Consider the following 15,901-nt stretch of genomic DNA (forward strand, 5'->3'; position numbering starts at 1 on the left):
ATTGTTCAGCAATACAGGCTGCAGTATCACCTTGTTAGATACTATTGGAAAATGGTTTGGCTGTTGCTGTAAATTGTCATTGCAGCATCGAATGAGACAGATCCAGTTTATTGCTGTAATGATCATTTTTTTAAAAATGTAGTATTTGATAATTAAGAGAGGGAGCTCTTTCCTGATGCTCTGGATTAGAGATCACAGGCATGGATGTCTCGTAAATGTACGGCAGCGTGGGGGATCGTGGAATGACTGGAATTGAGCAGGTCCTAAAATGATTGACCTCCTGTAACGAAATCTCATATAAACGGGCACCTAAATCGTTGTGTGCTGGGATTACCCCTTCCTGGTTTAGCATAGCCATAAATGCCCATCTGCATGTCGTGGAGACTCAGGGACTGCATAAACCACAAGGCAAGCTTCCCCCAGCGTCTGAGGGAGGCTGGATTTAGCAGTTGCCATGGCAGCAGTTTGTTCTAATTGTGATCCATTAGTAGCAACAAGAATTGGATGGCTCAAGTCATTTAGCTAATTGAATGCAAACTTGGACAGCTCTGAAGGAATAATAGATAGAATTAACACCTACCAGTGCACACCTGTAAGATGTGAATAATTTGTTTCAAGAGATTACAAAATATTTCTGTACCCTTGACAAGCCTTTTGCAGCCTCGTGTTTCGCCCTGGGCATGCCGCATGCCCCCGGGAGGTGTGTGGGTGCCGGGGCGGCGGCTGGTGAGCCTTACTGCACTACCAAAACCCATAAAACCCATGCTGGAGCGGGAGCAAACCCATCTCAGCCTCCCCGTGGGATTTTCTGCCCGAGTCCTGCTGGCCAGGCTTACGCTGCAGGACGGGCGCTTGCATCCTTGAGGAGAGCTGCAACAGTTCTCCTTCAGGCCTGGGAACGGACCACGCCGAGAAGCCCGTCAGTTCCTGCTGCCTTCCGTCCCGCAGAGAGCAGCCACGGCAGCTCCTCGCGCTGCCTGCCGCAGCAGCCTGCGCTGTTTCTCTTTGCCTGTAGGTGCCTTTCAGCAGTAAGACTCCATCCAAGTAATGACGTATCCTCAAGTAACTAAGAGAAAAGGAAAATTTAAACTTTTTAAATGCAGAGTTATTTTTCTTTATTTTGCCGTGGTTGAAATTCCTAAAGAGAGCTGCTCTGGAAGGAAGGCTTTGCTGCCATAGCTAAGCCCCTCCTGACTCCAGCCATTCCTTAATGCAGCTCTAAAGCATTCTTTGCATTTACAGTTTAGAAAGTAAAATAATTTTCATGCTAATAAATAAATCTGAACCCAGTAAAGGTAACTGGTTAGCTAGAGTTATAGAATGCTCTTTGTTCTTGAATGCAAGCATTAGATCCCAAACCAGAGCCCGACTTCATAGTCACTTGCACTCTGTATGCAGCCCTGTGATAATGTTAATAGGACACTCCCAGCAAGAGCAAGTTTGGTTCTAAGTCCCAAAAGCAATACGTAAATCATCTGTTTTGAATAATAATTACATTATAATTTAAAAGGTCAGTGAAAAGCTGGCTTGCTTTGTGTGTATGTACTTATCAGTGATTTTTAATAACTAGTGCTCTACTCTTTGAAGGTCTTTAAAGAAACATAAGGTGAGTAAGATTAGCCTCTATCTGCCCCAACCCTCTGCTGACACCCGTTTGCACTTTGAGTTCCCCTGAAAGTCTCCAAGCAGAATTAGATCTTAATTTATATGCAATATATGGAATATATTCTCAGTATAGGCCTCAGTCAAACTTCACTGACATTGAGAGTAAGATTCCCACTGACTTTATTCGGCTTATGACCACAGTGGTGGAGGAAGCCCGAGATGACCATAACTAGCATGGGGAAGGGCACTGCTGTTGGTACAGTTCAGCTCTTTGTGTCAGATGAGCAAGGTATTTTTTCTGGGATTGGTTTGAGGTCATGCCAGTTGCTCTCATGCAGAAGAATCCTTGGTTGATGAGAAATCAAATTCTGCAGAAAATGTTACCAGGCCTGATGAAGATAAATATTCGGAGGGTAGGACGTTACATTAATCTTAACTGCGTGTAACTTCATAGAAATGTCTTGGAGAAGTCAGAGCGTATCACCAAGCTGTGTGTTCAGAAATATCTAACTGTTGCTCAAAGGTAGGACTTCCAGCTCTGGAGCAGAATAAGCCTTGCCCTTCTGGGAGGGCTGGAGGATTTTTGTTTGAAGGGCGATGGTTGGGGCTTGTTGGTTTTTTTTGTAAGCTGGTGTGTTGGTGCATCAAGGAGGTTCAGTTGCTGAAGAGAGTGGATGTGAAGGGAATCTATTAACTGGACTGTCTCAGAAAAAGAGCAATTTTATTTCAGAGAATGCCTTCCAACTGGGTGAAAGTGATGGGATATAAATAAAACATACGGCTGGAATGGGGAAGACAAAATTGAAGGTGAAAGGACAGAAAAAAAAATGAAGCCTGCTCTGTAAAATGAATCTTCTGTGCAGAGTCCTGCTTTTCATTAGGAGCATAGCATGGACTGAAATATCTTTTTCTTTTTTTTTTTAACTTGTTAAAACTGAATTGACAGCTCAGGAAGACCTAGCCTCCATGGACCAGGACTGATACGGGTGCTGTGCATGCACATTGTCCTTTCCAGCTCCGTTCAAGCCCCAGCAAACTCGGAGAAAACACTTGCACGGGGAGAGCTCCTCTGCAGTCCTGGCAGTGCTTAGCCCCTCTTGTAAAGGGGCTTGGCTTTTTTTGTTTTGCTTTGGATTTGCAATATTAGCTTACTAGGCTACTGTGTGTGATTATAAACCTATAAAAGTGCCTATATTACTTTTGGTTTATAAATTTTATTTTGGAAGAACTGACTGAATGAAATGAAAGGGCTGTTTGCCTTCATAATGCAAGGCTGACTGATTTACCATCCAATAAAAGTAAAGAAAATTGCAAAACCCAAAATGGTGAGCAGTATATAGTAGGGGGGAAAGCCATTAGGGCATTTGCGCCTCTCTTATTTCCAAGCTATGAATAATTTTGGCAATATTTTCCAGCACTGCCAGGGCAGAGCAGCAGTGTGCTATCAGCTGCACTCGCAGACACTGCATTGCCATGACAACCTTGTGCAAATGCGGGAGCTGCTGGCGGTTGTCAAGCCCGGCATCGCTTGTGACCTGCAGCTCGACAAAAGAGCCTACCTGCATAATACACGCCGTGGTATCGCAATTGCCCGTGCGGATAAAGGCACACTAAGTGTAAAGAACCAACCTGTGAACTTGAGAGAGTTTCAGGAGCTCCCTCTGCCTCCGGACTGCCCTCCTTGTCCTCGGAGGCCGGCTCCTCACGCTGCACCGAGGCACTCCGCACCTCGTCGTTCTCCTGCAGGCCCCTCGTAGCAGCATTGCATGCAAAGGATGGAAGAGAAACGTTTGATTCTTCTGGCATCTGTATCCTGATAAGCTATTGCAACAATGTCAGAGGACGTTCGACTCGGTAGGTATGTTCAGCCCAAACCCGTTAGCTCCATGGAATGGGGCACGGCTGTGGTCTGTTGGCCAGAGGACCTGTGGGGAGGTCACGCTGTGTGCCCTGACACACAGGCATGCAAGACCACTAGTCACTTTTCTGACACCATAAGATGTGTGCTCAGTTTGGCTGAAGAGGAGGCTGGTAGAAGTTTTGCTGAATTAATGCGTACTTCTGTGCTGCTGGAAAGTTTGCACCTGCAAAAAGTTTGGCATGTCCAGGTGAAAGTGCTCTTCAAAACTGTTTTATTATGCATGAATTTTTATGAGGGCCATAATGTTTTTAGTTTCCTGGTCTACCTGCCCATTTGTATGTTTACACACATTAGCCTACTGTTCACGTTTATAATCGATACCTTTCACTGGGTACTCACTCCTCCGTCTAATACAAATGGAATTGGCTTGAAGTCATTTGACCTAAGTTTATTTCTATTCTAGAAGACATTAATAATTTAAGAAAAAATTTGAAATAGCTTTGTGCCATGTTCATTTCACAAGTATTTGGTGCAGACAAATTGTACCTCTGGTAAGGCTGTCTGGCCTCTACCATTAGGAGCAATATTGGCTCGCCAGGGTGTTCCTGGAAGTTCTCAGGTCTCACACGGCCATTTCTGCAGCTCTGGCTTGCCGGCATTTCTCTAATGGAGTGCTTTTTTACCGCTTCCACAAATACTCTCTTGAAAGCTGAAGATAGAAGTTGGTAATTTCGGTAATTGCAGGAATTAGATTACCTGAAAAGCATCAGTTCATGATCACACCATCTCAAATACCCAACTTTGGGGCGAGGTTGTGAATTTACTTGGCTCTGGGCAGCAGTCCCTGCTTACTCCTGCGGTGGCTGCTTTGTGCAGGTTGCACACGTGCCCTGGGATATCGGTGTAGCTAAGATGATAGCTGGAGCTGCTCACATCAGGTGCAGAGATACCGTGCTGCAGAGTATCCTCACTTTATTTTGCTCAAAATTTCAAACCGAGTATTGGATGTTCTACGGTGGTTGTTTTTTTTTTTCCTTTTGCATTGAATTATTCAGTAGTTGAAGTGAGTAAAATTAAAGATTTCTAGACTAGTGACGTTTGGAATATAAGAAGGATAGCAAAATCTATTTCATTTGAACTCTAATCTCTGGTCATGTATAAAATGAATAAAATGCAATAAGTGTGGAGAAATATGATTTATAACAGCAGCTGAAGTCTGGCGCTGAATACCCTAAAATGCCAAGATTGTATGTCAGTCAGTTTAGTAGTGTAGCGGTGAAGGTGAAGAATGAAATGAAGTCTTTCTCCGATGATGTAATCTTCTGAAAAAATGACAGATAAGAATTATTTCTAGCTCCAAAAAGCTAAGTGCTGAGCCACTGAGAGAGGGAAAAGCCATTATTTTAATAACAGAAGTCAGGGATATCTATTACTTTTGTTGCACTTTGTGTTTCTCTCTTAGTGATGTGTAACTTATAGCTATTATAACAAACACGAATGGCAAGCAAGGGATATTAGGCAGCTCTGAGGACTGATAACGGGGGTCTGAGCTACTTGCATCTGTGCTTGAAACACACCCAAACTCAGCTGTCATTGACATTCGTTATCACCTGATGGCCCTTCACTGACCCAACGAAACAACTTGGTGGGTCCTGGCATGCTCCTCTTCTGGACAGACACCCACACTGGACAGCGGCACATCACAACTGAGATCGCTGTGGGAAAACTTCACCCATTTTGTAAACCCTCCCATTGGCTTACAGACTTGTAATTAGCGTAGAAGAAAAATTTGTGGATTTCGGAGCTTCCATGCTCTCCATGCATGTGTTAACAGGTAGGGGACCAGGAGGGTCTGTCCTTGCTGCACCTGGATGTGGGTCACAGCCTTGCCACCACCTCCAGCCACCCACCCACCACCCTCCGATCTGCCGCGGGACACAGCTTTCGTCACCACGCTGTACAAAACACAAGAGAAGATGAATCCAAAAGGATTCATCAAAAGGAGGCTCTTCATCCTATTTCAGCAGTGGAGATGCACGGGGGACCTTGCTTCAAACAGTACTATTCTTGCAAAAAGATTGTTTCGCTGGCACATCCTTCTGTGCCAGATTACCACTTCAAAGAGACAACAAAACTCAAAATCCTCATAAAGTCAGAGGATGCCGTCAGTTCCAGGTAGTCTCAAATTCAAAACCACTTTAATCTTTTGTTGACTTAGGACAGGGCCATCACTGTTTATTTCTTGGCTGAGCAACTCCTAAACGACTCTAAGTAGTTCATGGTCATCTTTATTGTCTCTGTAACTGATACAGGAGAAAAATAGTTTTTTTTTTTTCCAGCGGATGCAGAATCCCTGCAGTATATAGTCTGTATAAACTATTTACTCGTGGGATTGTCTTTGATACTGCTTCAATTTCTATTTTAGCCATTTGATGCCCTTTGAAAACAGCATCATGCTTTTCCGTTGTCGCTCTGTCCAATTACCTGAATAATTTAATTTCCTTCTGGATAAGCTCCTAGAGTTTCTCTGAAAGGCTGGAGAGAGAAAATTCCTCCTCCATCTGCATCATAACCCTCAGAGCAAGTGCCTTAATATTTAGTATTTTGTGTTACCATGCAAGTTAGGGATATTATCCAGAAATATTTCTTTTTCTGATGTATGCAGATTTCTTCCTTGCATAAGGAAGTTCCCATTATAAGAGAAGAAGCTGTATACAATATTTACCTCAAATAGCTAAAACATTAAAAATACGTACATTTATTTCATCTTTACTCTGCATGTTTGCCTGTGAAATGCAAGCTGAAAAACTAAATGTGTTGGATGCTCTGATTTAGGACACGAAAATTTAAGTTGGCTTTGGCTGCGTGACATCAGAAGGAGCAGTTTTATACTGCGGGCAGAGGGAATTGGAAATTAGTCCTGTTGGAGCTGTGTACTGCCGTACTGTCTGCCTTTATATTTGGCCTCTGCAGGTGGTAATCCTTCAGAATATGACCCCAATTTTCCCTTTGTTATGCTAAGCCTCCTACTGCTAGAAACATGTTGAAGCATAATTCATCACACCCGTTACCTGCCTAACTCTGGCATGCAGGGAAGCCAGGAGCCTCAAACACGACGGCGTCGGCAGACGTGGCTCAGGGATTATCAGCGTTGTCCCTCGTGCTCGTCCCCAACGTGATACCTGTGCGCTGTGTCTGCCGTGTCTTACCAAGTCCGAAGGAGGGAAGGAGATCCCACCTGCAGGCGTGGTTTGGGGCATTTCACAGCTCCGGGCACCTTCTTCTCCCAAACCTCCGTACTTCATAACGTGGCTTGTAGCAACCCAAACCAGGTGTGCCCAGGCCCTCGGGTGACCTGAGGAGAAGTGGGAGGCCGCCAGGGCCTGGAAGGGCAGCGGGGCTGCAGGACACGGCGTGGCTGCTGGCAGGTCAGGTTTTTAGATGTTTTGGGGCTGTTCTCCGTTTGGTGGTGTAAATGCTGTTAATACAATTTCAAACAGTTGCTGGTAGCTTGCTGGTGACAACAGGAAGAGCATCACTGCTGCGCAGGTGCTTCAGGAAGGCGTGGATGAAAGTCGCAGTGCGAGCTGCAGAAACAACGTGCCCGTTTGGGTAGTTTCCGAGGGCTCTCCAGATCAAACAGAAAGGTCTTTGCCTCTCTGCAGGTATTTTTTGAAACTGGTGCATGTCAGAAAGAGGCCTTATCCTGAGTAAAGTAGGTTGTGCTGCACAGTTGAAGGGGCGGAGGTGCGTGTTGTATTGCTTCTACTGCTCCCGTGGCAGCAGACAAACACTGAATTTTAGTCTATCTCAGAACGAGAACAGAACTGGGTAGCGGTGAATTATTATTTCTAGTTCTCAAAGTCAACATTTACAGAAGAAATTCTTAGGCTGAGTCCCCTGTGTGTTTACTTCTCCAGGACAACTGAATATTGACATTAAATGTGATATTTATTGTTAACAGCCAGTTCACCTTTGGTCACCTTTGGAGATACAGTTGTGGAAATGTAGCTGATGAGCTGATGTTGCATCGCGTACAATGTGCAAGGCTTGGCTTGTTTCCTGAGGCAGTTAATGACATATTTTGTTTTCTGCTTCACTGGTGGTGATTCTTCAGGTTTGAATCTTTTCTCATCTCCTATCTCATTCTTGTAGTAGGAATTGTAATTGTCTCCAGTTGAGTGCATGAAAGAAACAAACCCAGGCCTGGTTTTGTGACCATGACCCATATGGCATTTTTGTGGTGATCTGTTATTTATTACTTTTATAGTTTATTTGGAACTCCAAATTTCTATTTAGTTAAGGACAAACACACAGATCATATTAAATAAAAAAATAAAATAAAATAAAATAGACCAAGCAAAGAGAAGAGTGATACTTATTTTATTATTTGCAATTAATATTTAAAAAACTAAAAACCTCCAAAGGCATATAGACCTGTTGGAAGAAAGTTGTCTTAAACTGCCCTGACAAAAACTCATTTTCCCCAGATCTTTGAGGCTGTCACATACAAGCGAGCTTATAACACTTCTTGGAAGAAGATAGGCAGATGTTTCTCCCAGCCTGTGTGAGAGGATTTTGTGCTGGGCATGCCGCGTTCCCCATGGCTCTCCAGGACTCCGTCCTGCTCTCAGGGTAGTGGGTAGGTGGTGCAGTGCCTGGCAGTGGGTTTGGGTTCAAAGCTGTCACCACAAGATAAATATTTATTGCTGCTGTTGCTGGGTTTCAGTGCTGTGCTGAGACAAGCTCTTGCTTAGTGAGGGCCAGCAGATAGCCAATGACCTCTAGAAAGAGAGAGATATGATGTTATTAGTCTGTGTAAAAGAAAAGTAATTTGGGGAGCTACTTTCCAAACTTTAATCTTCTTCACTTTCATATCTCAGAAGGGATTGTGATGCTATTTTGTAGGTCCTTGCTTTTTCTGTGGAACTATTTTTGTTTTTCCATTACACTGAAATATATCTGCAAAGTTAACTGGCAGTTTTTTCTGATCTACTAGATATAATGTTGTGAGATGTTCCAAAGGACGCTAACAGACTATTTTCACTGATGAAAGCCATCCAGCCTCAGGTCTGCTGTAACTAGGCAGTAAAATGGTTCCCGTCAGACACACAAAGCTCCTCTCCAAGCTGCAGAACAAACATGTTTTTTAGTTGAAAATCAATTTGCAAAGAAAAAATGTATGCTTACCTCATCACCTTTTAATTCTACTTCAGTCCATTTAATGCCTATTGAATTGTCGTAACCACAGGTACATTACATATTTCTGTACAGTGGCTGCAGCAGACAAATGTGGGGGAGGTAGAGGTTAATATGCATGGTATGCCGTAGGCAGTAGCAGGTGAGCAAAGAGACTGCAGAAGGACATTTCAGTTTGAATCTGTAAAATCTAAGACCTCCTCCTAACCTGAGAATTGTTCTAAATATTGCGATCTGTGAGGTCAGAAAAGGAGATGGCCTTAAGCTGGGGTCAAGATCCTACTCCATTTCTGGGCTTCTTAAACCAAGACACTGCACAGTGCAACTTCAAGGAAATGAGGGGTCTTTATAAAACAGGCGGCGCTCTCTGGAAGAATTTCTTACAAAGGGCTCCAACTATGGAGCTGCTGCATCCATACGGTGCTGCGGGGCTGCACGCCTGCCCCAAGGCACCCCGCGAGCAGCTCAGTGCTGGGGCCGTGCTGCTGCCCCCTGCCCTCTGCCAGCTGCCCCCTGCCCCAGCCGTGTGAGCGGTGAGCTCGGCTGTGCCTTCGCTGAGCCACCCCGGCACTGCCAGCTGGCAAAACAGCCAAGGCTTAAAGGGGAATTTTCTGAAACTAAAATCCCATCGTTTCCTCCAGTGTCACCTTTCATATAATTACCAAGCGCAGAATTTTTAATTAAATGGTGTGACTGATTCTGTGACATTCCCACAGACATTTCACAAAGACTATTTGCGTGCCTTGCTATTTTGTACAGTAATAACTGCAATCAGCATAACTACTATGATTTGTTTATCAAACGTCCCTTGGGTAGCATCCGTTGTCATCTGTAAAACTTGGTGAGCATCACAATTTCCATACCGTTGCCTGGCTCACGGCACTGTTGAGTTGTGTTGCTGAAGCACCGCCGATGCTCACCTCCGCAGGACAGCGTGGTTGTTCCGGGTGCTGTGAGAAGCGCCCACCAGTCACAGCAGCACAAGAAGCACGGCTGTTGACTACTTTCTCCCACCCCTGGTAATATCTTTCCTGCTCACTTAAGAATAAGTTAACGTTCTTGACCATTGGGGCAAAATTACGTTTTTAAAGTCACGAAATTCTGCAAAAATCAGGGATCAAAAGGTGCAGTTCTTAAGCAATGGAATTAACAGGCTGAAAAGCAAGGGGAAAAGCGTGCCTCAGATAATCGTCCATCTGTACCCCCGAACAGAGGGAGTCCTGAGGGCATGTGTGGCAGCCCTGCTCTGAATTACAGCGCTTGGTTGCTCGACCTCACAATCTTTAGTGTCTGTCATAAGTACACAACTTGTGTGTGTTGGCATGTGCACATACCTTTCACCGCTAAGGTAATCCAATGCTACAAAAGCATGCTGAACTACTGGCACAGCGCGGATCGCAGTAATGCCATTAGGAGCAGTAGGCTACAGCAGCGGCAACTGCTGTGGTCGCCGTCTCTGTTAAATGACCTCCTGCAACTGCAAATCTCCGTCGTCAGGATCACTTCCCAGGTGTTTGCCACTTTTGTGTAAAAAGTGATCTTCCTGATAACTAGCTGGGGGGATGCTGGAGCTTGGTGTCCACAGGGTGTATTTTTTTGTTGGTGGTGGGATTTTGTTTTGTTCTGTTTTCCCAAAATAATGTTAGCTTGAAAGAAAGGGAAACCACTTTCCCTAAACGCCGCTAAAACCTTCTAATCTAGGAAAAGAGATTTTGCTTTGTTTTTTTCAAGACTGCTCTGTTCTCTAAAGGGCACTGCTAAATGACAACTTTAGCAGATTATGATGCTTAAAAGGATGGGGATGGAGACGGGGGTCCTGGAAGTCGTCAGCAGATAAGCTTCAGGGCGGTGTGGTATTATTTGCAGTTGAGCTGGTACCATCCAAGTGAAGAAAGCAAGTGTATGTCTGTATCTGCAGGAGCCAGCGGCAGGAACCCGAAATGCATGCGTGTGCTGTTGGAAAGCCTCAGTGGGGCGTGAAAAGAGGATTACTGAGCCAGGTCGGTAAAGAGAGCTGACAGGATTGCTTCACACGAAATATTTTATATTTCTCAGACAACAGAAGTGCACATTCCTTGTGGAAAGTCATGGTTGCCTGGGTAAAGTCGCAGTAGCCTGAGACATCCATAAATCAAGCTGTCTGGGGACACGGGGGAGGCACGAGCTGTGCCAGCTGGGCGCCTTTCTCCGCTCGGGGCATGGCGCTGCCCTCCCCGCCTGGCACAGCCTCAGGGGCCTGGAGAGGATGCAGGAGGCTGCCTGCTGCCTGCCCCTGAATTAGGGTGTTTTCAGGGGTGCTTTGTGACTGGGGAGTTTTATGCAGTGATACCTGCCCTGGGTCCTGGCCACGGTAACAACAGCCCCGTGAGAAACGACGTGGCCCGTTGTAATGGGTTGGGTGGGTGACAAATGGCCAGCGCCATGTTTAGAGACAGAAGGTATTGGTTCTTTCTAGGCAAATCTGATTTGGCATTGTAAAGGTACAAGCAAAGCCTCCACTGGAGAAAAAAAATAAAAAATAGATACTTTCATCTTTTTTTCATTTGCATTTAAAATGCTGTGGTAGCTTTGGTGGATAAGGGGGAGCATTAGGCACTAAAGTGTCTGGGAACAAATTTATATCCAAGTCTCTTTGCTTTCCATATATTTGCAAAAACATAATGCAGTGGGAGCTAATTTTAGTTTTTATTAAAAATGTTTCTCATCCTTATGTTTGCATAACATAATGTAGGGGATGAGATGAATCTGCAGATGACCTGCAAGAGTCTTCTGGGAGATTTATAAACTGTCTACTTCATCTATAAGAACATTTGTTTTAATTCCCATATAAAAGTGAGATAAATTGGTTTGTGATAACACAAGTCCAAAAATATCTGAAATTACCCATTTATTTCCATATTACAAAATAACACAATTCACTGCCTAATTAGAAAGCTGAATTAGATGAAAGGAGCAGTTGCTCCTGATTAGACTATGAATGCAAAAATTAGCCTACAAAAAGTACTGCTAACTAAAAAGACTTCTCTAAGAAATGCTGCTATAAGTTCAGTTATTACGGACCAGCAGTTGGAAATCTATCCACTGCATTAGTGAAGACTGATAGGTCTGATCCTGCGGTGCTTTGCTTCTGAAAGCAATCCTAACTCGTGCAAAATTGTCCATTGATGTAGTTGGTGCTATAAAAATTGCTGGTTCTTAGATGTGTGTAGTCAGGACCAGTCTAATTTTCTCTCAAGGTTTTTAAGGTAATTTTCATCACTTGCATGAATAAAGCAAGAATCTGGAAAACATAGAAATCTAAAATTCAAATGGAAATCCTTTATGTAAAATAAATGATAAAATCTAGGTGTCTTTGCATGTGAATGATATCCTTAGGTTTAGTTTCTCTGGTGCACTGCTTCAAAGTCTGAGGCATTTGTAACGGCAGCCTGTTACATTTAACATTAAATTAAAGTTCGCTAGAATTTAGTGCCTGATTGAGAGAGGAGGGGGGAGAGAGATGTGAGAGAAACCCTCCGGAGTGAGTTTCCCCGGGTGGTGCAGTACACATGCCTGCAAACCTCCAGAGAAGTGGGCTTGCAGACCAAAATGGCATTGCTGTTCGAAAGCTTTGGTTTCCACCAGAAATACTTAGTTCAATCCGAGTTCCCATTCAAGTCAAGGTGGCGCCTCTCACACTAAATCTGCATCTTAATTTCTTAATTTTATCTCAAGTTTGGAAACTACCGGGTTTCACTAGCAATCTATAAAAGGCATACAGGACTTCCATTGTCAGTTAAATCTTATCCTTTGTATTTTAAATCACCGATTTCCATTCATCTAAAATGCTTTCAGAGAGTTTATCAGAAGAAGTGAAATAAGAAATGAAATGGTTTCATGTAAACTGCATTTTTATGTTTGACTGCTAAAACCACAAAGCAAAGATAAAATACATAAAACTACGGTTCTGCATAATAAGCGTATCTATTAGTTTCCCTTATCTGTATAAAGCTCCCATTTGTCATGAGAAGCATTATGTGTCACTCATCTTGCCTTGTTCTACAAAAGCTCTCTCCTCGCTCTCCTTTTATCTCCCATCAGCGTTTGCAAGGTAGCATCACGCTGCAAGACCCCACTGATTAAATAATAGTTTAACCCTCAACCCCGTAATAGCACGAGGAAATCAGAATTAATGCCTGCGTGCACCTAGATAAAAATGTTTTGTGGTGCTCAGGAGGTTGCAGGGTTTGGGATGGCCGCAGCCCTGCCTTCAGGGGAACTCACCCCAGGCTTGGCCAGGCACCTGTTGCCCACCATCCCCCCCCAATTTTGTGGTCCAAATTCTTGCTTTTTCTGTAAAGGTTTTTATGTTCTCTAGGAAAGTGAGTCAAAAGTTAGTTGCAAAATATTACCGTGCATTTTTCACCATATGGCATCCTGAACAGGCGTGCTGTGAGTTGAAGTCATTTGTGAATAGCAGTGAACAAAGCACCCCTCAGCGGTACCCGTGTGTGTTCTGTATTGGTCACAGAGCCCCTCACTAGCACAGGCCTTCTCTAACCTTGTAGAAACGCAGGTCTCATCCTACTTATTATACATTCGCTGCCTGTCAGCTTTAGTTACGTACCTTGTATACAGAAGCACGTTATTAAATGTGTTACAGAGCCATGTCCTTCTCAGACTAAACCAGAAGGACTGCAGATGTTGCGTTAGCTGGCTTTCTTCCGAATTATTGACAGAGAGGTATGTGGTCTGAATACTGAGCTGAGTCCGACAGCCCCTAGGTGTAATGTAATTTGTCATGTATGCAGCCCACAGCTTCCCCGGCTTCAGAGGCGCTGTGAGCCTGCAGCTCCCAACAACCGCAGGAGCTCTTTATGAGCTAGAGATGATAATTACCTTACTTAGCGAGGATGAAAGCTGGTAGAAGTTGCAAACATTTTGAGAATAAAGAGGGCATCTTCCTGCCTATCCTTCAGTCCTTAAATTTCCAATTTTCAAAAAGCTGTTAATTTAATAAATATTTAAATCAGTGTTATTTACACCAGTGCAATGCACTTGACCCCAGCTGAGTTACAGGTCATTTACTTGAATGTAACCGAAAGCAGGATTAGCTCCAAGGAAACTAATGTGCAGCGAACTGTCTTCTGTTTTAAATGTCCTTATAAGATTAATATGCGCTGTGCTTATATACATAGAAATAAAGACATGGAATATACATATGTAGTGCAACAACATTCAACGGCAAGGCATAAGGTGAGGAATAACTAGACGTGCGGTAACCCTGCAGCAGGCTGCAGTACTGCCCTACTGCACAAAAATAAAGCAGGGCTTTGGACTAGGTGACCCCCCATGCTGCCTTCCAGCCTCGAATTGTGTAGCTTGGCTCAGCGTTTCTTCACAAAATGTGAAGGGTTATTTCCTAATGTCCTGGCTTTGGCAAAATTCTGATAACATCAGTGTCATTTCCTTCTGATAATGGGTAAATAGGAACTGAAAAGGCACTTTGGTTTTTGCCTGTGTGCATCAGTATAGAGAGATGTCTGTGCACAGCACGTTTTTTATATTTTCCATAATGCATTTTATTGCTTCCAGTGGTCATCTTAATCAGTATGATAGCAACAATTATGTAGCTATAACGAGCAAGTCTGGAGACATTCATATTTTTCCAGATACGAGAATTTGGAAGTATCTGGGCAGGGTCAGCATCTTACTGTGCCATTATATTTATTTATGGAGCTTTTCCATCAGAAGTTCAAACTGATTAGCACTGGACAGAAGGAGAAGAGAAAATAGTGTTTTGAAGGAATTACCCACAACGTGTAATAATTTTTGCATTGTATGTTTTTGACATATATTTAATTTTTGAACAGGATCTGTAGGAAGTTTGCTCCTTTTTCAGCTCCCTCATACCTGCATTGTGCTGTCTGTGCCTTTTAACTCAGGAAAATCCTTTCAAGTTACAAGAATTGTTCTAGCCCATCTATCAAGTGTGTCTTCTTAAAAGATTATTAAAAAAAAAAAAAAAAAAGGCTTTTCTAACCCTTTGTATTTGCAGAGTATGCTTTAAAATACTTGTGGTTTCTTTGAATGCTGATCTCATGGGAGTAGCTGTTCTCTGACTTGCATATATACAATTTTTTCATAATAAGCATAGCTAAATGACAGGAGCACACAAATTGTTATGTATTTTCTGCAGTTATTTCAATGAATTGTACAGAATTGAAGTATAGTAAAAACAAGAAAAAAATCTTTTTGAAAAGGTAAGGTTGTTTTTTTTTACTAACCTATATTATAGTTTTAGTGGTCTTTATAATGTACAGCAGACCTAAGTTTAAATTTATACCAGCACTGTTGAAATCCACATCTGTTCTTCACTCCTTAAATAAAAAGAAGCTATGCTGTAAGCATACAAGAGAACTTGTATTGTTAAAGGCACCAAATGTTTCTAGCGCTGAGCCTCCGAAGGGGCTGCTGATACCCCGCCAGCTGGTGCTTGTTGGACCTCACGGCATTTCGCAGTGTGGAAGTCTTGCCCCTTTTGGTTGAAAACTCATTAAAAATAAAAAATTTAAAAAATTAAAAAAAAAAATTTAAATGGTTAACAATTTTAGCACAGAGCGTCACAGCCACTGGTCAAAGCACCAGCACGAATACTGAGAACTGGGTCGGACAACCCCCCCTGCCCGCTGTGGTGCCACCGGCACAGCTCCTGGAGAGCCCGGGCCGCGCGGGCTTGCCTTGACCGCTGGCTCCCGTCTGCTCACCTTTCTGCTGCTCCTTGCAACGCGCAGTGCTCTGCTGCCCCGTGTTTAGCCCACCGCAGTTGCTTTGGTCGTAGTTAATGTTCTCTCTTTGAGTACTGCAGCCTGCTTCCCAGTCGTCTTATTTGTAATAGCGCCTCATGTGTTCTGTCTCCTAGCTCTACATACAAACTACCACACTTACAATATCCATGAACTTAAGTGCTTCAGTGGCCCTGGGGATGCTTTACATGCCGAAAGTGTACATCATCATCTTCCACCCCGAGCTGAACGTCCAGAAGCGGAAGCGCAGCTTCAAGGCTGTGGTGACGGCAGCGACGATGTCGTCCCGGCTCTCGCACAAGCCCAGCGACAGGCCCAACGGCGAGGCGAAGACGGAGCTCTGTGAGAACGTGGACCCCAACAGTGAGTACCCACCTCTCCCTGCGGTTCTGTGCGTGCCGGAGGCCTTGGCCAATGCCCGAGTGTGCTTAGTATCGTTTGGCCTTTGCAA

At 43.8% G+C, this 15,901-nt stretch overlaps 1 protein-coding gene across 14 annotated transcripts in view; it reads left to right on the plus strand.

Annotated features, from left to right (window-relative positions):
• GRM7 (glutamate metabotropic receptor 7) overlaps positions 1-15,901 on the plus strand; it is a 270,139-nt gene that overhangs the window by 221,766 nt on the left and 32,472 nt on the right. For 7 of the 14 annotated variants that reach the window (XM_083795477.1, XM_083795480.1, XM_083795482.1 and 4 more), the window contains exon 9: positions 15,567-15,813. In XM_083795477.1, coding sequence (XP_083651603.1) covers positions 15,567-15,813 — 247 coding nt within the window. Of the gene's footprint in view, positions 1-10,583; positions 10,666-15,566; positions 15,814-15,901 lie in introns of those variants that run through there. The other 7 variants (XR_014571461.1, XM_083795486.1, XM_083795484.1 and 4 more) reach the window with 2 other exon arrangements.

This window comes from Anser anser, assembly GCF_964211835.1.
Source record: "Anser anser genome assembly, chromosome: 12".
NCBI classification, from domain to species: domain Eukaryota; kingdom Metazoa; phylum Chordata; class Aves; order Anseriformes; family Anatidae; genus Anser; species Anser anser.